The sequence below is a fragment of the Haliotis rubra genome, unplaced genomic scaffold (assembly GCF_003918875.1).
Source record: "Haliotis rubra isolate DU_JTF1 unplaced genomic scaffold, ASM391887v1 Scf1685, whole genome shotgun sequence".
In the NCBI taxonomy this organism is placed as follows: Eukaryota; Metazoa; Mollusca; class Gastropoda; order Lepetellida; family Haliotidae; genus Haliotis; species Haliotis rubra.
Window position 1 is genome coordinate 19,690 of NW_025765653.1, and position 23,452 is coordinate 43,141.

A 23,452-nucleotide genomic window follows, 5' to 3' on the forward strand; every position below is an offset into this window, starting at 1 on the left:
ATCATACAGTCGGTGTACCCGCCGTAGAACTGCTTTGGCACATTATCGTGTGACGTTTCAGCCCACGTGGTGTGATTCTCTGGAGCCATCTGATATAATGTAGATGTTTTGGGTTGAAGGTAGATACTTCGAAACAACACAGATAGGAACACTTTGATAGAACGGTCAATCATGTAATCCAAATCTGTAACCAGTAGAGTCTTTCTGGTGGCGAAGTCCCAAGGAAATACCCACACGTATTTATGATACAACGTTCAAAGTTTATTATTACCATGTGTCAAGTGGTTGAACATACATTAAGGACAGAGAAAACGACAACTGAACGATACAACGAAATGGCAAATTCTATTGCCAACTGTAAAAGTGAATAAAGAATGCCATTCAAAATGTGGTCAAATGCAAGTTACATATGTTTCATTTAGGATTGCGCTTTCAAAGTAAAGCACCGATTATAGTGCTTTTGTTGGGGGAAATTCCATCCGGGATTCGAACCCACCTTCTCTGAGTCGCCTAATCGCCAGCACACAAAGTCAGCGATCTAACCGACTCAGCCATCGCTGTTAGTCTAGTCTAGACTTTGTGTACTCCCCTGACAAATGTGAATTGGAACGACTCCGACAGGGTCCTCAAGCAGCCGAAGGCTATGAATACACAATGCCATTTAGAAAGTGGTCAAATGTAACACGTTATATTTGAGATTAGACGTTCTCAGTAAAGTACAGATTCAAGTACTACCAAATACAAAATCGACCGAGAACAGCACTATTATTCCTACTACTGTAAAGGATATACTGCATGACCTAATAACCATTAATAAAATACATAAATACATTCATATTTACAAGTATATGCATATACGATGGGCATGAGTTTGTTTCCAGGCGTTGATCTACACATGATGATGTATGAATTCTGATGTTGATAAATATTGATAAATGTTGATGGAATGTACATGAGAGATACACGTTCTACCGAGGAGTCCAATATTAAGATCACACGAAAAAGCCCTTAAAAAGTTTAACATAACATTATTTTTTCAACACTGTACAACGCATGAACCAACTTTCTTTAAGATTTAGTCCAAAGGTGCGGAACTGATTCATGCCTGTGTCCGCAGAAATACTCGCTGCTTCAAGTTTATTTTAAATTTTAACTTCTTTCATTGGAAATACAAAGAACCCCACAGCACTAAGGCACATTTGCCCACCGGGTAATTGAAATTAACCCAAGTAGGGAACGTGTAACTGTTGCTCTCACGGTGTAATGTGGTCTAGCTTGATGTGATAGACATCCCATTTAAATGTTCATTCCTCATTTACATTGTCTTTATATACAAATAACATTGGTTAGTTTACTCAATGTGTCCATTTTATATTTTTGAATAAGAAAAAATGAAAACCTTGACAAAGATCATTTACGAAAATTGCTTAAAACTCTCCTAATAGAAGGGAATTGTAGATGAAGACTTTATGACTGAACGGACTAATATTAGAAGACCGTCTTTAGCTATATACGAGCTTGACCATCTATGGAAGAAACTGATGCCAATGAGATAACCACTTAGGGAAGTGCTCCAATCACTTGCTTGATAAATGTGTTAAAATTTAGAACCTACATCGAAACGTCGCTCTCACTGCAACAAAAATGTTCATCCATATACTGTCATCCGTTTAAATGCCTCTCAAAGAAAAGATAACCACTTGACAAACTCTTGCTGGTAAATATAATAAAAAGCCCTGGAAACGTGATTAGATCATACAAAATTACTAAAATATGAAGAAACCATATTGAAAGAAATTATATGTGACTGGGGGTGTTTGAAGGAATGGAAAACAGAAGGAACTTGTAACCATTTTCTCAAAGCTTCTAAAGTATTGAAAAAACACCTGGTATTTTCAGGCCATACTTGTTCTCCAATCCTTGATTAAGGCATCATCTGAAGTTCCAACAATTATCAAGTCTCAGGAATGCACAAGTGAAAGTGCTACAGTAGCTGTCAATGAATGTCACAACCATGTTTCATAACAACTTCAACGGCGACCTTGACCTTTAATAAGCAGCATGAGAATGTCATTTTGCTTATTTATATATATGCAACTAAACTCAATCGTCCCTGTTGAGGTGCCCCGATAAACTAACATTTCATAACCGTATTTTACAACAAGAAAATGAACACTGACCTTCACTTCAACTCATTTTAGCTAAGACATATTCAATACAGGGCTTAATCCAAGTGAAGAAGGATGCCACGTTTAATCCTATATTAATCATTAATGTTTTTGAGAAATGGTAAACAAAAATATGTTGTGTGGTTACTAGTATTTATCTCATGATCTGCTTTTGAACATTTCGTTACAGCTACAAAAAGGTTTACCAGGGTCGGTAAATGAAAAAATAATCTCTGATGTAAATAAGTTGATTCCCAGGGGCTGAATAATAATGACTAGATATATAATATGATGTAAATAAGGGAGTAAAATTGTACAAGCAGAACTTTTGTTTGTCTTTTCTCGTAGACCGAATTAATGTTGCATGAACATGAAGGTGTATTGTATTTAATAACATACTATGGAAACTCCCAAAGTAGAAACAAATCGAGTTTCATCCATTAATGCTTCAGAGATGTGTCGATGTTCTCAAAGATGAAATGGACACTCATAGACATCATAAGGTGTAAACGGCAGTGGCAGTAATTGCATGAGCTGTTAAAGAGCCCCTCGGTCGTGCGCCGCCCGACGAGCCTGGAAAATATATTGAAAAAATGGTCTGGTTTGAAGAGTCTACCACGATAATATACAAGGAATGTTGAAGCATTTGAGAGGTTTTAGCATTGGAAACCAACACCGATTTAGGTTTTCTGTTCTTTTAATATATACTGACATTAACACTAGTTGATCACAACACTATAAATATGATTTAGATACCACTTAATATCATCAGGATTATCTTAATCTGTCAAAACAACTGATTTTTTCAACTTTGCATAAACCCCTTCCTTTACCTATGGGGGAAGATTCAGGACAATTTGTGAAAAAATAAAGTGTCATCAAAAAAATACTTGAAGTGCTGTACTTAGTCAAAGATACCCTTTATGGAAATGGATAGGGCAGTTAGGCTAGAGGCAAGCACTATGTTGATGGATTTATTAAAGCATCCCGATAAATATTCCTGCTTGGATTCCCGCAATCAAAACAATGGACTGTAGACAGGAAGTACTTTTAAAGGTACATCCATGATTTGATATCGTTCAATGGTCAAATAACTACTTCATTTTACCTGATAGGTTTACCTGAACACCTAGAGTCGTCCATACACATAAGCTCTAACAACGCATTCTTATGAAAATGGAAAAAATAGTGTAACCTATAGTATAATCTTCTACACATTATTTTACTGGAGCTTGTAATAAAGTACTCAAGTATATTCTCCTCATGATAACTTACCATTTCATGGTAAAAGATAAATTCATCTTTTGATACCAATTCATCATCTGGAACAAAGAAATGAAAACCTTTATTAATGCCCTAATGTCTACTGGCCACGTGCATATTGTAAGTGGGTATATCGTATGAATTGCATCATTAAATATCCATTAGTGGCGTGAGTGAGTTTAATTCAGTGATCAACATCATGAGCATCGATCTACGCAATTGGAATACGATGACATGTGTCAACCAAGTCAGCGAGTCTGACCACCCGATCCCGTTTGTCGCCTCTCACGACAAGCATGGTTTACTGAAGATCAATTCTAACCCAGATCTTCACGGGTTCCATTAGTGGAATGTTGCTGGAAGTAGCATTACGTGTGGGTTCGAAAACTGGAATAGTTGGAACATGTATGTCATACTGCTGGAACAGAGCTTGAAATAAGCTGGAATAATGCTGAAAACACATGGAATATTACTGGAATTTTGTCTGAATGTGGCTGATATGTTGCTTCAGTACCGCTAGAATATTGCCCAGTTAACCGTCAGATGTAAAAACAAAAAAACAAATCTTTCGCAAAAGTATTTACTGTAAAAACTCGTAAAATGAACATACAAGCACACATGAGAACCAAAAAACAAGATGAAAACGTTGGTGCCCAAGGTGCACATTGAAAAGCAACATTTGTAACGATTAATGCGAGGTTTCAGAGCAACTCACAAATGTTTGCAGCCACAACATCAATGTGTCTTACCGTCGATGTCCACTCTTTTGTGTACGCCAGTGACGTCGTTTGATGTGATGACGCCATCTGAATCAAAATCTTCTGCCTCGAAGATAAACTTGTACTGCCTACCAGTAGCTTCCCTTGCCTCCTTTGACGTTACTTCTCCATCCCCTGGATACAGAATAATGCGCTATTATTTCGGCAATATTTCATCTTCAAGTTGTGTTGAAATTACCACCATAACTTCAATTTGAAATATATATGAGTGAGTGAGTGAGTGAGTTTAGTTTTACGCCGTACTCAGCAATATTCCAGCTATATGACGGCGGTCTGTAAATAATCGAGTCTGCACCAGACAATCCAGTGACCAATAGCATGAGAATCGATCTGCGCAATTGGGAACCGATGACATGTGTCAACCAAGTCAGCGAGTCTGACCACCCGATCCCGTTAGTTGCCTCTTACGACAAGCATAGGTTACTGAAGATCGATATTCTAACGCGGACCTTCACGGGTCAAATATTTATGACGTGAAACACATGCACGAACTGTGTAGAATGTGTGTCATTATAAAGTGCATATACATTGTAGTCTTTCGCAAAGTTAAAAACAAGTCCAGCTAAACTCCAAGGCAACGGTATTTGGAACATGTCCTGTATGTTTGTTATGTAAGGAGATCAGCTTATCGTCCACCTCAGTACGGGTCAGTGTGCGAAACAGCCACCGGCCCGCTAGCCCGTGGCTATTAAAAATCCAGTCGGGCCAGTAAATCTCCAGTCACTGGCCCGACTGGCTAGTGAATTTTCATGGGGTCATTTTGTAAATATATCACTCTCTCCGACTTGTTAAGTTAGAATACACTTTTAATTCATGCAGGATTATGGCCTGATAAAAATGTTCATCATATTAGCAGCTTAATTATGAAACCCGTGTCTACATTCAAATTTCGGGCTAGTGAATTATTTTGTGGGCTAGCAACTTTCAGGCATAGCTAGCCCGACTTGCTAGCAAAATATGGAACCTATTTCGCACACTGGCACGGATGTTACGGTTAGGCAGGACACTTTCATCCAATTGTGCAACTCCTTAACATAACTTTTACCGAGTGCAGTTTCTTGGGTTTATTATTCCATATTTGTTGGGGGCTCAGATAAAATTTGTATCACTATGGGGACCCAGATATCCAAAAAATTAATAATGTTGCAATTCGCTGTGGAGAGTTAAACCAGTGAGATGACTTCGCAGCCTCACACAGAAAGACAAACGGTGCAAAGATCTTTCTCGATCAGCTTCGAACAGAGCTAATCTTTTCAGATTTCAAAAGCTTTGGGTCCGAGAGAGTTGATACATTTTTCATTGTCAGAATTGTGACAATGGAATGTATTCTATCCTGAGCCTTCTAAACTAGTTCTGTCATATCGTGGACTCTCTGGATAATGTTTGGTGTTGCTGCCTAGAAAGGGCATTCCGCGGGATATATTCACGAGAGCTTTGATGCCAGTCCAATGGTCACATAACCATGTTCAATGAAAGAGAAACAAGTGGCACAGCTGACTAAAGTGTCTGTGGGATCATAGACAACAAGAGATTTAGCCAACTAAAGTGTCTGTGAGGTCATAGATAACAAGAGATTTAGCTAACTAAAGTGTCTGTGAAGTCATAGACAACAAGAGATTTAGCTAACTAAAGTGTCTGTGAGGTCATAGACGACAAGAGATTTAGCTAACTAAAGTGTCTGTGAGGTCATAGACGACAAGAGATTTAGCTAACTAAAGTGTCTGTGAGGTCATAGACGACAAGAGATTTAGCTAACTAAAGTGTCTGTGAGGTCATAGACGACAAGAGATTTAGCTAACTAAAGTGTCTGTGAGGTCATAGACAACAAGAGATTTGTCTGTAAGGTCATAGACGACAAAGAGATTTAGCTAACTAAAGTGTCTGTGAGGTCATAGACGACAAGAGATTTAGCTAACTAAAAGTGTCTGTGAGGTCATAGACGACAAAAGAGATTTAGCTAACTAAAGTGTCTGTGAGGTCATGGACGACAAGAGATTTAGCTAACTAAAGTGTCTGTGAGGTCATAGACAACAAGAGATTTAGCTAACTAAAGTGTCTGTGAGGTCATAGACGACAAGAGATTTAGCTAACTAAAGTGTCTGTGAGGTCATAGGCGACAAGAGATTTAGCTAACTAAAGTGTCTGTGAGGTCATAGACGACAAGAGATTTAGCTAACTAAAGTGTCTGTGAGGTCATAGACAACAAGAGATTTAGCTAACGAAAGTGTCTGTGAGGTCATAGACATCAAGAGATTTAGCTAACTAAAGTGTCTGTGAGGTCATAGACGACAAGAGATTTAGCTAACAAAAGTGTCTGTGAGGTCATAGACGACAAGAGATTTAGCTAACGAAAGTGTCTGTGAGGTCATAGACGACAAGAGATTTAGCTAACTAAAGTGTCTGTGAGGTCATGGACGACAAGAGATTTAGCTAACTAAAGTGTCTGTGAGGTCATAGACGACAAGAGATTTAGCTAACTAAAGTGTCTGTGAGGTCATAGACGACAAGAGATTTAGCTAACTAAAGTGTCTGTGAGGTCATAGACGACAAGAGATTTAGCTAACTAAAGTGTCTGTGAGGTCATGGACGACAAGAGATTTAGCTAACTAAAGTGTCTGTGAGGTCATAGACGACAAGAGATTTAGCTAACTAAAGTGTCTGTGAGGTCATAGACGACAAGAGATTTAGCTAACTAAAGTGTCTGTGAGGTCATAGACGACAAGAGATTTAGCTAACTAAAAGTGTCTGTGAGGTCATAGACGACAAGAGATTTAGCTAACTAAAGTGTCTGTGAGGTCATAGACGACAAGAGATTTAGCTAACTAAAGTGTCTGTGAGGTCATAGACGACAAGAGATTTAGCTAACTAAAGTGTCTGTGAGGTCATAGACGACAAGAGATTTAGCTAACTAAAGTGTCTGTGAGGTCATAGACGACAAGAGATTTAGCTAACTAAAGTGTCTGTGAGGTCATAGACGACAAGAGATTTAGCTAACTAAAGTGTCTGTGAGGTCATAGACGACAAGAGATTTAGCTAACTAAAGTGTCTGTGAGGTCATAGACAACAAGAGATTTAGCTAACTAAAGTGTCTGTGAGGTCATAGACGACAAGAGATTTAGCTAACTAAAGTGTCTGTGAGGTCATAGGCGACAAGAGATTTAGCTAACTAAAGTGTCTGTGAGGTCATGGACGACAAGAGATTTAGCTAACTAAAGTGTCTGTGAGGTCATAGACGACAAGAGATTTAGCTAACTAAAGTGTCTGTGAGGTCATAGACATCAAGAGATTTAGCTAACTAAAGTGTCTGTGAGGTCATAGACGACAAGAGATTTAGCTAACTAAAGTGTCTGTGAGGTCATAGACGACAAGAGATTTAGCTAACTAAAGTGTCTGTGAGGTCATAGACGACAAGAGATTTAGCTAACTAAAGTGTCGGTGAGGTCATGGACGACAAGAGATTTAGCTAACTAAAGTGTCTGTGAGGTCATAGACGATAGGGGCGGTGGGGTAGCCTAGTGGTTAAAGCGTTGGCTCGTCACGCCAAAGAGCCGGGTTCGATTCCCCATATGGGCACAATGTGTTAAGCCCATTTCTGGTGTCCCCCGCCGTGATATTGCTGGAATATTGCTAAAAGCGGCGTAAAACTAAACTCAGTCAGTCAGTCAGTCAGTCATAGACGACAAGAGATTTAGCTAACTACAGTGTCTGTGAGGTCATAGACGACAAGAGATTTAGCTAACTAAAGTGTCTGTGAGGTCATAGACGACAAGAGATTTAGCTAACTAAAGTGTCTGTGAGGTCATAGACGACAAGAGATTTAGCTAACTAAAGTGTCTGTGAGGTCTAACTAAAGTGTCTGTGGTCATAGACGACAAGAGATTTAGCTAACTAAAGTGTCTGTGAGGTCTCATAGAGGCAACAAGAGATTTAGCTAACTAAAGTGTCTGTGAGGTCATAGGCGTGTCTGTGAGGTCATAGACAACAAGAGATTTAGCTAACTAAAGTGTCTGTGAGGTCATAGACGACAAGAGATTTAGCTAACTAAAGTGTCTGTGAGGTCATAGACGACAAGAGATTTAGCTAACTAAAGTGTCTGTGAGGTCATAGACGACAAGAGATTTAGCTAACTAAAGTGTCTGTGAGGTCATAGACAACAAGAGATTTAGCTAACTAAAGTGTCTGTGAGGTCATAGACAACAAGAGATTTCATTGTAAGACAATGCTTTCCACTTGATGCCAGTCGGTAAGTCGGATAAGAAACCGATGATCGCGACTTCTAATCCTGATTCATTCTCGGCTATATTTATTTGTCAGCACAATACCTGCGGTTGAAGGTTTCACGAAATGGGTAAAATTATAAGATTTCCTCCCATATGCATCATGCTAAAACCTTAAAAAGTACATCAAACCCATCTCAACCGATTTCTGGAATTACAAAAAGTGAGTGAGTGAATCTGGATTTACGCTGCTTTTAGCAGTTACTGTAATATCACGTACAAAAAGACCATCAGTGTACAAAAGAGCAAATGTGCCCTTTTCCAACTTACTGTCTTTGTCCATAAACTTGAAGTGCGCTTTGGCCGCCTGTATCGAGTACGTTCCGTTTCCGTCTACGTCGAGCATGCGATAGTAATCATTCAGCTTGTCGTAAACATTTCTGTTTACTTCCCTGCAATGTGGTGAAAACATCAACATAAGGATCGGAGTGTGGAGTGTTACGTTTGTGTTATGAAAAACTGATTTCAAAAATTATAAAGAACAAGTAAACAGCATAGTAAATTAGAACATATATTTAGGGACTGGTAACTTATTCTAGGGAGGGTTCCGGGACATGGGGATCGGAGGGTGAAGTGTTACGTTCGTGTTATGAAAAAGTATCATGAAAACATTCCAAAGTACTTTACAAAGTATAATGATAAAGTGGAAATATATTCAGGGACTGGTCATTTATCATTCGGGGGATTGGTGGCATGAGAAAATGCTACGTGAAATGGAGGTGGGATGGTTGGGGGTGTTTGTAAGATCAGTAGAGCGGCCTCACCCCATCACTGATCCTATCCGACCTACTTCAACCACTTTCGTCATTTCATCCTCGATTATTTATTATTCTACATCAACTTAGTATGTAACACGACTTCTGATTGGTAAATACTATAACTAAATTTGCGGCTATATAACCACCGGCATACGTCCCCAATTCGTTCAGTACAGTTATTCCCTGAATCTAGAGAATATAAAAGTATATTGTAAAAGAACCTGAATTATTCTCCGCTTAAACTGATTCTTAAACCCGGAGCATCCGGCCCTTACTTACAGCTCGAGGTTTCCTACTGTGACCTTCACCTTCTCTGGTTCAATCAAATGACCACGCACTGAAAATAGAATTTACACTAAGTTATCACATTTTGATATATGATTGTCTCTTCAATGACAGTTATCCTTCATATCTAAATGACCTGATCTCCCTTTACTCTCCAGGGCCTAGATTTTCGAAGCTCTCTTAGCGCTAAGATAGTCGTAAGTTAATGTTAATGTATGGCACTTACGACTATATTAGCGCAAAGAGAGCTTCGAAAATCTAGGCCCAGTTCACTAGGCCTAGTTCATGTGATCACCAACTAAATCAACTTCTATCCACCTCTGTGATGTCAGATCGCGCCTTTTCAGGTTGCTGTCCCATGTTCTGGAACTCTCTGCTCTCAGAATTAAGGTGAGGTGAGTTGAAATTGGGTTTAACGTCGTGCTTGAGAATATTTCGCTCATATGACGACGTGCATGCGTGTGAGCCCAGACAAAAGCTGGTTTTATAGTGCTAGCCCACTGAGATACCATGCCGCAGTGAAGCATGAATACCCCACTCAGACTGACTCCGAGCCGACCAGTCCTTATTGTACCCATTAATGCCGAGCGCCAGGCAGGGACCAACAAGTACCATATTTTAACGTCTTTTGGTATGACGCAGTCGGGGATCGACTTCCGCTCTCCGGGCTGACGCTCTAACCACAACACCACGGAGGCGGTCTTCAGAATTAAGGTCCACGCGGGGTGCAAGTAGCACGTTCCTTTGTAAAAGCGCGACCCTGTTCTCTATGGGTATATTCGGGACATAAAGTAACACGTGAAGTTTCTTTTTTTGCTCAGTATATAATCAATATGTACTTTAATGCCAAATGCATGTTACAAATATGGATAAGAACGTATATTTCATAGAAGTAAAGGTATATCGTTCATGTTATTGACTGACTACTACATTAAGGCCAACTGGGCCAAGTAGCTATGTTCAGTGGTTGTCATGACATGCATACATTTCGCATTTCCCAGACATTGTATTATTAGAACTTAGCGATTGATCGCAACTGACATATTTATTTATTTATATATTTATTTACATGTATTTTTTATTTTGATTTTTTATGGCGCCAATATCCAGCTCAGCTCAGCGCTTTGTTTTTTTCCCCTCGATCATTAGATGTCCCTCGATCATTGTATTATCAATCTTAACTTCCTGGGTAGTATACAACTCTTGCTTTCCCACCCTCACGAGGTACCCATTCACAGCTGGGTGGACTGGGACACATAGTCACAAGTTTTACTGCACGTTGCTGTACCGCAACTAGGTGTTTGCACGTATTCATGTGGCCACCATTGGGTAATTTCGTGGGTTCTTTTAAGTGCACAGGGTTGTGTACTGTACACTAGGGGTTGTGACAACACTGGAAGAGTCTGCACACAAAGTTTACTCCTAGGTTTATAGACCCGGTCACAGGTGGGCTCGATCTCGGCACGTCGAGCTCGCTAGATCACTAGCCTAGCGCCTTAGACAGTTCGCCCACCACGCGGACATACAAGGTAACTTGCCAGAAATTGTTTAGGTGGATAATGTTTCTTCAAACAGTTGTGACTGTTTTTCAGCTTGTACTTAATAATACTTACAGACAACCACGACGACGCATGACACGATGAGCGACGCCAGTGTCACCGCCACGATGAACAGGGTGAACTTGTAGCACGCGGTCTGAAACAAGAAATTAAAAATACTATTAATACACAACCTGTGCAGAAAGGATTGTTGTTTTAGCAGGTACATCACTGATAAAACGAAAGTTCAGGGAGCAGTTAGGTGTTTTTTCGTGTATCGTGTGGAGAAACCAAGTCTAGGATTCGAACCCACGATTAGTAATCCTGCTATGAAAATCGACGCTACTTTACACAGCGAATTCCGACGTCGTAGACCCGTGAAGGTCCGGGTTAGAATATTGATCTTCAGTAACCCATGCTTGTCGTAAGAGGCAACTATGGGATCGGGTGGTCAAGCTCGGTGACTTGGTTGACACATGTCATCGGTTCCCAATTGCGTAGATCGATGCTCATGCTGTTGATCACTGGATTGTCTGGTCCAGACTCGATTATTTACAGACCGCCACCATATAGCTGGAATATTGCTGAGTACGGCGTAAAACTAAACTCACTCACTAACAAGACGTCGTAAACAACCCATGCCGCTTTGCTATGGACTGAACACAACCGAGCACGTGTACCTCTCGCTAATGACAGATATATTTTATTAGCGCTTCAAAAAATTCGCTAGCTTATTTACAAACATAAATTGGTTGACAGTTACACAGTACGTGACCTTAAACACGTCTCGTATGTAACATATGTCGTACATGTGTAATAGCATCATATTGCACTCATCGTTAGGTAATCAATATCTGTGTCACGCAGCTTGTCCGGAGTACAGGTACATGTAGAGTGCTCTATGGGCGTTAAAGGCACACTATCACGCCACTCTTCCCTAAAAATCAATATATCATTTCTCTCATTAATACTAACTATCAGCCCCTAGCGAAGCTAACATATACTTTATTCCGAAAACTATTACGTATCAAGATTACAATATGAAATTAAAAAGTTCGAATGAAATAATGCAACGTTGCATTAAATCGACTCTCGCGCCCTCTACCGACCGAACTTTATTTCAAGCGAACCCCATAGAGTTACGTACCTTGGAACGCTCTTATTGAATATCCTATTACGCAACTTGTGATTGAGGCCAGTTCGGCAAACACCGACAACACCGCGTGCGACAGTTTTTGATGTACGGAGCAATCGTTTACATTCCATATATGTAAGGGATTGTAACCGTGAAAAATACATTCCTAATCACTGAAACATCTGTGTAGTGCAATCATTGCAGAAATGTAATATAAGCAATAGTATTGATAACATTTAATGTATGTGAAAGCTTAGAATTTGAATAGCAGTTGGACAAGGATTCAATAATTCGATCTGCATTGTATGTACATCGTTTTCTCGTTTATGATAAAAAATTAATAGATTTTAGAATGTACTGGGCAACCTTTATTTGAAAATGACATTGTTGACCTGAAAAGGTCTTTTTGAAATTAGTTCATTTTGTTGCATCAGGGTACGCAGTTCATGGGTTTCCGTGCTATTTTTCAGGTGAACAATTGATTTGCCTCTGCATGTGTTTGTGATCAGTGTCTTCGGTGGGTGTCATTCGTTATTTAATAGTGGTTCCAACCTCGCACTCATGATACAACTGTGCATTGGAAACTGCTTTTAGCAGATATTTCTTGTGAGTATGGAACGGATTTTGTTGCTTTTTACGCTCATGCTGTTGATCACTGGATTGTCTGGTCCAGACTAGATTATTATAGCTGGGATGTTGCTGAGTGCGGCGTCAAACTAAACTCACTCACTCCTAGGTTAAACAACACGGATTCCCTTCATCAAAGACGCGAACGTCTGTGACCCGCATTACTTTGAGCCCACCTCTTGCAGTTGAAAAGGTTAGAATATTTGATATATTTCGATCAGGCCCATGACTACACTTTGACTCAATCACCGTCTATCTGAATTCACTCGTGTGAATGCCATTGATTGGTGTGAGCGCCGTTGTACGGCATTGACATCGTTAAATGTCTAAACCCTTCTCACACGCTCACAATCACTCGTTCTCTGGTACCTACCATGAAGAGAATCGATTGGTTTTGAAAGGGCGATTTAACAATAATTGTTATGGAGGTAATGAGGAGATCAAGTTGCGTTCAAGTGCGTGATCGTGTGATATATATCCTCTCGCGGTCTGGAATATTGGCACTGGGATATACTCATAAAAGAGAACAACCATTGTACCAGCGTACATTTCGCACACTGATTATGATGTGGAAAAACAACATCAGTTTTCGACAACATTGACTCTGTAGTAGATAACTCTAAATCAAACTTCACATACATATCAGTGTGCGAAATAGTTTCCAAGGTTTGCCAGCCAGTCGGGCTAGCTATGCCTGAAAGTTATTAGCCCACAAAATAATTCACCAGTCCGAAATTTGAATGTAGAAACTAAGTAAAAGATTACAAAAATAGATGAGAATAAGATATTGTCGGCATGAAACGGGTTTCATCATTAATCTGCTAATATGATGAACAGTTCTACCAGGCCGTAATCTTGCATGATTTAAAAGTGTAGTATAACTTAACTAGTCGGAGAGAGCGATATATTTTACAAAATCCCCCATGAAAATTCACTCGCCAGTCGAGCCAGTGACTGGAGATTTACAGCTGGCCCGACTAGATATTTATTAGCCACGGGCTAGCGGGCCAGTGGCTATTTCGGACCATGACACATATTATGTTTCATATCGAGATTGTTATTGTATATGAAATATACCACACCATCCAGTATTCGTGTTATTAATTCAACAAATGTTTTTTGAATAGTCATCATGCATGCGATACCTACTGACTCAGCCTCTTTACCTATGTGGTCAATTGTATGGAATCATCAGCATTCATTTTGTGCATGTAATTATTGTGTATATTTTGTGGATTTTGTATATATTCATTTTTGAGGCCGTTTTGATACAATAAGAATTTCCTCCGGGATAATAAAGTTATATCTTATTTTTTCTAAATTGAAAAGAATTGTTGTTAAATGTGATTATGTCTATTCATCCGTAACTTGCATCAGTTTGTAAAAGCATCTAGGGGCTTGGTAATCTTGTGCACAAATATATTGCTTCAAAAATTCCGGGACAAGCCATTAACATGCGACTATATCACTCCTACTGTGTTGAAAATGTACATTTATGCCGAAAGAACAGCAAATATATAATTTTTTAAGATATGACGTATGAGATGATATGGCGTATGATATGCATATTAAAAAATTGAAAATGATTATTTTAAAGAATACAACAGCGCATAAGTGAGTGAGTGAGTTTTAGTTTTACGCCGCTTTTAGCAATATTCCAGCAATATCACGGCCTGGGACCCCAGAAATAGGCTGCACATATTGTATCCATGTGTGGAATCAAACCCCTATCTTCGGGATAAGGGGCGAACGCTTTAACTACTAGGCTAAACCCCCCACCCCCAGCAACAGCGTAGTAGCACAACCGCAGGGAAAATACTGAGTATAGAGTCCGATGCGGTAATAACAGTCAGATACCAAGTCTTTCGCAAAGAAAAATTGTTAATATCTAATCTTGAAACAGACAATGCACAGCCACTGCGAGTGACGGAAATTTGTATTTCCAAAAAGCATGGGAAGAGGTTCAAAGTAGTGTCACCTGCGTGTACATCATGAAGGGGTCGTATCAAAACGTTTCCTTCTAAATCTTTGACTTCGGAATAGCTGTGATGTGTAACCTAGTCCTTTTGGTCCAGTCGTCTCAGTTATTAGTTATTACTTGTGATATTATGAATGTATTGAAATAATCAAATGTACGTCTAAAATAACATAAAAGATATTTCGTAGTTTTGAGTGAATCCCTTAGAGATGGTGTTCCCACAACACGTGATAAGAATTTGTATCACGCCCCACGCAGGTCACGACCACGAATAACCGACCTTTCTCTGAGGCAAACAAATAGTACACGTTTCGGCGATCACTTCATGTTTGCAAACTCGGTTTCAGGCATCACGTTGCGCTATATATATCCAGTGACTCTTCATTTCTCCTTGTACATAAGTACTCAGCGCCATGAGCATGCATTTGTGGGTGGACACTGGCGCTTTATAAATATCCCTATTATTATTTATTATTATTATATATACTACCCAGCAAAAGTTTAGACTCACTAGTGTAAATGTAACCACTTACTTCAGTCAACGTTCTAAACTAGAGTGAGTGAGTGACTATGGTTTTACGCCGCTTTTAGCAATATTCCAGCAATGTCACGGCGGGGGACACCAGAAATGGGCTTCACACATTGTACCCATGTGGGGAATCGAACCTGGGATTTCGGTGTGACGAGCAAACGCTTTAACCACTAGGCTACCCTACCGCCCCTCTAAACTAGATTTTGCAAAATATTCCCTACTGTTTAAAGGCACTGTTTACACATGAACTGATGTATTGTAAAACAAATTCGTAACGTTGAAAATATTATCGTAATGAGTTCAAAAAATGATGTAACTCAGTGAAAATTGGTGAATTCTTAACAAAACTTAACATCAAAACGCAGCTGTTCACGTGCACGATATTTGTACATGCTTTTCAGCAATTTGATGCATGGTCCTCGTGCAATTCATCTGCATAAGGTTTGAAGTTGGTTCCCCCAAGTTAGTGGATAAATTCATCTTCGAAGTAAGCACACACATACATATTCATATTCATATATATATATATATATATATACATAACATATAGTTAGTGCTTTACGTGAGTCTGAACCTTTGACGGGTAGTATACATAACATATAGTTAGTGCTTTACGTGAGTCTGAACCTTTGACGGGTAGTATACATAACATATAGTTAGTGCTTTACGTGAGTCTGAACCTTTGACGGGTAGTATACATAACATACAGTTAGTGCTTTACATGAGTCTGAACCGGGTTTGACGGGTAGTATACATAACATACAGTTAGTGCTTTATGAGAGTCTGAACCTTTGACGGGTAGTATACATAACATATAGTTAGTGCTTTACATACAGTTAGTGCTTTGAGTCTGAACCTTTGACGGGTAGTATACATAACATATAGTTAGTGCTTTACATGAGTCTGAACCTTTGACGGGTAGTATACATAACATATAGTTAGTGCTTTATGAGAGTCTGAACCTTTGACGGGTAGTATACATAACATATAGTTAGTGCTTTTGAGTCTGAACCTTGACGGGTAGTATACATAACTGAACTTTATGAGAGTCTGAACCTTTGACGGGTAGTATATAGTTAGTGCTTTATGAGAGAACCTTTGACGGGTAGTGTATACATAACATACAGTTAGTGCTTTACGTGAGTCTGAACCTTTGACGGGTAGTATACATAACATATAGTTAGTGCTTTATGAGAGTCTGAACCTTTGACGGGTAGTATACATAACATATAGTTAGTGCTTTATGAGAGTCTGAACCTTTGACGGGTAGTATACATAACATATAGTTAGTGCTTTATGAGAGTCTGAACCTTTGACGGGTAGTATACATAACATATAGTTAGTGCTTTACGTGAGTCTGAACCTTTGACGGGTAGTATACATAACATACAGTTAGTGCTTTTTACCTTTGACGGGAGTCTGAACCTTTTGACGTTAGGTAGTATACTTTGACGGGTAGTATAACATACAGTTAGTGCTTTTACGAACCTTTGACGGGTAGAGTCTGAACCTGAGTCTGAACCTTTGACGGGTAGTATACATAACATATAGTTAGTGCTTTACGTGAGTCTGAACCTTTGACGGGTAGTATACATAACATATAGTTAGTGCTTTACGTGAGTCTGAACCTTTGACGGGTAGTATACATAACATATAGTTAGTGCTTTACGTGAGTCTGAAGTTAGTGCTTTACGTGAGAGTCTGAACCTTTGACGGGTAGTATACATAACATATAGTTAGTGCTTGACGTGAGTCTGAACCTTTGACGGGTAGTATACATAACATATAGTTAGTGCTTTACGAGAGTCTGAACCTTTGACGGGTAGTATACATAACATAAACCCGTGAAGATCCGGGTTAGAATTGATCTTCTGTAACCCATGCTTGTCGTAAGAGGCGACTAATGGAATCGGGTGGTCAGACTCGCTGACTTGGTTGACACATGTCATCGTATCCCAATTGCGTAGATCGATGCTCATGACATTGATCACCGGATTGTGTGGTCCAGACTCGATTATGTACAGAGCACAGACATACAGCTAGAATACTACTTAAAGTCATCATGGCGTTAAAGGTATAAGCCGAGCGACCTTTATTGTCACTGATCCATGCAACATGAGGCAGCCATGTTGGAAGTCGTCCATCGAGACGGGTGTTTCCTTCCTTTAACGCTAAGACGAAACCCAGTCTAATATTACCACGAGAGGTGCATGAGGTCTCGCGTTTCATTCGGCGTGTCTTTAATCAGAATGTCTGTGACACTCAGCAGTGCCTCGGATATGCACATGAGTTGGTAGGACATGGACGCCAACATTAGGACTATGACTGAGATAATGATGTGATTGACATTCGAATATATGCAAACGACAATTCCCAAATGTCAGTTTAATGAAAATATTGCCCCACTGAGTTGCTGGTTCCTAGTCTAATCGTCCTTGTTTTCAACGATAATTTCGGAAACACCAATCAATTAAAGTGGGACTGTATTAATTGTTGGTTGTATAACACTCAGCACCACTCCATCTGACTGACTGAGTTTTGGTTTTACGCCGCTTTTAGCAATATTCCAGCAATATCACGGCGGGGGACACCAGAAATGGGCTTCACTCATTGTACCCATGTGGGGAACTTCGGCGTGACGAGCCAACGCTTTAACCACTAGACTACCCCACCGCCCCCATACTATCTGAGTCTGAACCAAATAACCCAGTGGTTGACGCCATGAGCATCGATCTACGCAATTGGGATACAATGAAATGCGAACATCGTATCGTGGGTAATGTTTACTTCTCTATCAGGTAGTCCTTAAAGCATTCGTTTACATGCGTGACCCAGACAAGAAGATCCGGGTTAGAACTGATCGTGATCCATCCAAGAAGTCTCTCCTGATCTTCATCAACACATGTTTGTAGTAGGATGTGAATCCGGGTTAGAACTGGCCTTCAGTAACCCATACTTGTCGTAAGTGGTAGTGTAATAATGAAAGTGAGTGAGTGAGTTTAGTTTTACGCCACTTTTAGCAATATTCCAGCAATGTCACGGCCGGGGACACCAGAAATGAGCTTCACACATTGTATCCACATACGAACGCTTTAACCACTAGGCTACCCCACCGACCCGGAACTGTGATAGATCTAAATGTTTGATGCATGGATATTAGGCTCAGTGCTATAAAGGTGGTGTCCCGGTGTGGTTAAAGCGTCCGCTCGTCACGCCGTAGACCCCGGTTCGATTCCCCACATGGGTACAATATGTGATGCCCATTTCTGGTGTTCCCCGCCATGATATTGCTGGAATATTGCTAAAAGCGGCGTAAAAGTAAACTCACTCACTCACTCAGGATGATGCCAATCGCTGTTGTCATGTTTCCTTAGCATGAATATGTCTCACAGATACCTATTTCTACAGAAACGTGGCCATTCGTTTCGATTCGTCAACTTCTAAAGCAGATTTTGTTGATGTATCCGCCATCGCATTTCTATGCATCCCTACTCGAAAAGGTAACTACGATAACGAAAAAGCACACGTATTGCGTACATTATATTTCACCGAGGAGGAACCTGACAAATCGCAAAACACTTACAGATGCAAGAAAAATCGACAGCTGACACAGGCCTCAAGTACAGAACACAGGGTAACACCCCCATAATTGCAGTGATGATACTTTTTCAATTGTTCCCAGTCATGCCCTTCTCGCCAAAACGCAACTGAATGGACACGCCCGGATCTTCCGATAAGAATTACACACCGCGTGAGGTGTTGATCGTGTCGTCGACGAAAGCTTCAGCACGTGACGGGCGAAAACAGGAGCACCACAGGGAAAGTTGTGGGGTTGGCAACATCTGTAGAGTGAAAGTCGTATCATGGAATGGTTATTGCTCGCTCTGTGCGATTCCACATGGGGAAATGGTAAAACGACTGGATTTGGTTTAAAATACATTCGTCGAATAACGCCGGAAATGTTGTAGAACTGGGTCCCGAGTTATGTGAATGGCTGGCATGAAATTAACAGCTCAGCATGTAATGTCTTTGATGTTTTTTACGTAACGTGCACATGGAGATTGAATATGGTTTTACGCCGCTTTAGCAATATTCCAGGAAGATCGTGCGGGGAACTCCAGAAATGGGCTTCACACACTGTACCCATGTGGGGATTCGAACCCAGGTCTTCGGCGTGACGAACGATTTAACCACTAGACTACCCCACCGACCGACAAGTGAATGAATGTAGTTTGACGGCGAAGTTGGAGTGTTTTCATTCCGAAGAGACCCGTGAAGATCCGGGTTAGAATTGGTCTTCAGCAACCCATGCTTGTCGTAAGAGACGACTAACGGGATCGAGTGGTCATGCTGGCTGACTTGGTTGACATGTCATCGGTTCCCAGTCGCGTAGATCGATGCTCATGCTGTTGATCACTGGATTGTCTGGTCCAGACTCGATTATTGATACACCGCCGTCATATAGCTGGAATATTGCTGATCAACAGCATGAGCATCGATCTACCAAATTGGGATGCAATGACATGCATTTAACAAGTCAGCGAACCTGACCACCCGATCCCTTTAGTCGCCTTTTACGACAAGCATGGGTTGCTGAAGATCAATTCTAACCCGGATCTTCACGGGATTGGTATGTACAAAACAGTTTGTTTAGATCTTCACGGGTATTTCTACCACAACAAACCGACACGTGGTGATATTTCTGGAAAACTGTTCAAAGCAGAATCAAACTCACTCACTCACTATTTAGGTATAAATGCAGCTAATATCTAGTCTCTACACGGCATTTAGTAGTGATACACATGAAGGCGAGAATCTGTGGATGTCAATTTCTTTATTCTGATGGACACGACGTTTCGGAGTATATTCGCGTCGTGTTCCTCAAAATACAGAAGTTAACATCCATAACTTCTTGCCTCTAAGCTAATATCTAGCAAGTATGGGGACCATTTAAACACCGGTGGCGTGAATTTTTTTTCCCTGTTATGGCTACAAATCAATATCACTTTAAAATTGACATATACTGTTACAAGTACTCAAGTGATATTAACAACAGTATGGATTCTTCGCTTAATGCACCAGTGGTCTGTCATCTGATCGATTGATGCGACAGGTGCGTTTACAAATTATGCTTGTTAGCTAATGACGTCGTGAATACTTAAACTGAAGGCACGATCACTCAGTTTCTTTCTGATACTTGTATGGAATAGAATATAAAAACATATATTACTGGTAATGAGATAATTGATTATTGGTTTTTGCTGTTTACATGTAACATATTGCTGAAAAATGGAGAATATTAAAACCACTGATAAATCATAACATATGAATTGCTGGTAATCAATTACTGAAATTGACAACGTGAGTGGAATTCCCTACTGACTGACAGAAATTGACACACCGGGTATAGCTATTTACACTTGCTCCAAGCAGTAATCGACAGAGCTAGTCTACTTACACAAAGGCCATTTCAACTAATAAATATGCAATTTTATGTCGGTGAATTAAAAACACTTGGTTAACATTTCGGCAAGGTGTTGACAAAGCAACAATTGACGGAAGCTTTAGTTGCTATTTTTAGCTGTGTCCATTTCAGAATTGGAAAATATATACCATGTGCACGGTGCTGGAATAAGTCCCCACCAATCGCCATCATATATGTCGTAAAATATGTTATCACTGCTGCTATAGTACGATAGTAAACAGCTCTTGCCTGGGACATTATTGTGCATTGCCGTGATGAACATATTCCATTATCGATCATAGTTTGTTGGAATAAGCAAAACAATGTTTAGGCCAGAACACAGCTGTGTCCACAATGAGGCGAACGTTGTCGACAGCAGCATCAATGACACACCAGATTGACTAGAACATGATAATTTCTGAATAATTGAATAGATTGGTGGGCATTAAACATCCCATATTTTGTAGTTTTCGTTCAGACATAAGGCATATTTGATGGTTTACATTAATTTTACCTTTAAGACCAAGGCACTGAAATAATCGATATAAATTAATTAGTTTCTTACATTAAGAGTTTGTTTTATTCACTTTGTGAATAAATTATTTTACAATATTGATTAAATGTTTTATTGTTGTATATTGTTTCGTTGTTTAGACAAGGGATGTCGGGTACTAGTATGAAAGAACTACTAAATTATTTGAATTTAATTAGATGAGTGAGTGAGTTTAGTTTTATGCCACTTTTAGAAATTTTGCAACAACATCACGGCGGGGGACACCAGAAATGGGCTTCACACAATGGACCCATGTGGGGATTCGAACGCGGACCTTCGGCGTGAAGAGCGACTACTATAACCACTAGGCTACCCAACCACCTCTTGATTGAAAACCCAACACTAACATTAAAAAACTGTTAAAACTAATTCACTTTAGTAAAACATAGCAACTAGCTTAAATTGTTAATGTAAGGTACATGTATTTGGATTCGGATTTTAGGTTCAATCTGTTTTTTATTAAATATGTTTATTAAATTTAATCTGTTTATCAAAAGAATAATACGAGCGAGGTAGGAAGAACGTTGCCACTGTGATAATTATGTGTCTTGCTTTCTTTAACGCTGCACTCGACAACATTTCAACTATAAGACGGCGGCAACTAAAAGTCGCGCCTTGACCAGTGATAGATATTATGAACAACGGCTCTAGACATCGGTTAATGATAACACAAGCTTAATCACCCAGTCAATGTAGCCATGGCAACGGGAGCTTCGTAACGTATTCTAACACTCAACCCAAAAGAAGCCTGTTTTATGCTGTATTTGTATAAGGATTTCTTAGGTATGTGGTGGAGTCGTGACCGTTTGTTCTGGTTGTCCAGGTAATGCCCAGTGGTCACGACATACCTCCACATTCAGATTCACGCGGATTATTCCGTTACCTACATTATACCACGGGCGGGCGTGGGTGGCCTTGTGGTTAAAGCGCTCGCTCGTCACGCCGAAGACCCGGCCTCGATTCCCTACATGGTACAATGTGTGAAGCCATCACTGGTGTTCCCCATCGTGATATTGCTGGAATATTGCTAAAAGCGGCGTAAAAGTAAACTCACTCGCTCCTTATATCACGGCAACATTACTGTAACATAGTTCGTTCCAAAAGCGCACTCCAGCATCAACGCGTATTATGTAGCCCGTAGCAATACCACATTTCCATTTCTGTCAGCTAAAATACATATTCCTTCTGATCGCTTTGTAAAATTGAAGATAAGTTAAACCAATCCTATTAAATTTAGACATAGACATGCTTGTATCTTTTCACTGCCCTCTTTTTCCCACATTCCACCGTCTCTTGACCTGTACCTGGCACAGTCAGTGGCCAGTCAGTGGTCAGCGCAAATAGACATCTCACCTTTCTACACAAAGACTTCTTCTTCCCATCTATAACCTGCACCTGTCCGGAGTTTCCCTGCTTCGTCATACTTCAAGTGTTAATCCTTATCCACTTTAATCCTAATCCGGGATGAAAGAGAACGGGTTCCTTGTTAAAATGACAGCGGTCTCAGTTCAACTCACTCCAGAATATATCAGTGACTTCCTGATAATATATCTCGTGATGTTACAAAGTTTAAACAAGCTTATTGTCAGAGTCAAACTCAATCAACAATCAGTCAAATCCGTGCGTTTGTCTTCCGTACAGTTTCTGTACAGCACGAGCTGTTGTTATTACATCCACATGTACAGGCAACTGAGCGTTAACAACCACAACCCAGCTTCACTATATCTCCACTCAACGCTGCATATTCCCCGCCAATATTCAACTGATGCGCCAACTTGCCTGCTCGCCGTCAAAGCGAACCGTTAATTCAAAATTGATAAAGCCTATCGCTCTGCTGCAGACCATGGCTTTCTCTTTGTCACTGGCAATGAACGGCGAGAGTACATCATCTACAGAACAGTCCACCGCAGAGCAGGGAGTACAGTGCTGGGCGCGGCTAACTTCCCCTCGGCTGCCATCTGGCTCGCATTCACCAGGAAGTGTGTCAGGGGGCTATTCTAGTGGGACGCCAGTAGGCGATACATGTAGATTTGATGACGAATATTATAAATCAAGACCCAACATGCTTACCCTTTTCGACAAAATCCCTGTGTTT

The 23,452-nt window shown here is 40.2% G+C and overlaps 1 protein-coding gene across 1 annotated transcript; it reads right to left on the minus strand.

Moving 5' to 3' along the window:
- Nucleotides 1-239: 239 nt before the first annotated feature.
- On the minus strand, nt 240-23,249 carry LOC124272322. Its single transcript, XM_046707497.1, has 7 exons — nt 22,711-23,249; nt 11,144-11,225; nt 9,525-9,582; nt 8,758-8,879; nt 4,181-4,324; nt 3,444-3,490; nt 240-2,741 (listed from the first exon to the last, which is right to left on the minus strand). Exons 1-7 carry the CDS (start codon nt 22,777-22,779, stop codon nt 2,706-2,708), a joined length of 558 nt encoding a protein of 185 aa, XP_046563453.1. The 5' UTR covers nt 22,780-23,249; the 3' UTR covers nt 240-2,705.
- Nucleotides 23,250-23,452: the final 203 nt, after the last annotated feature.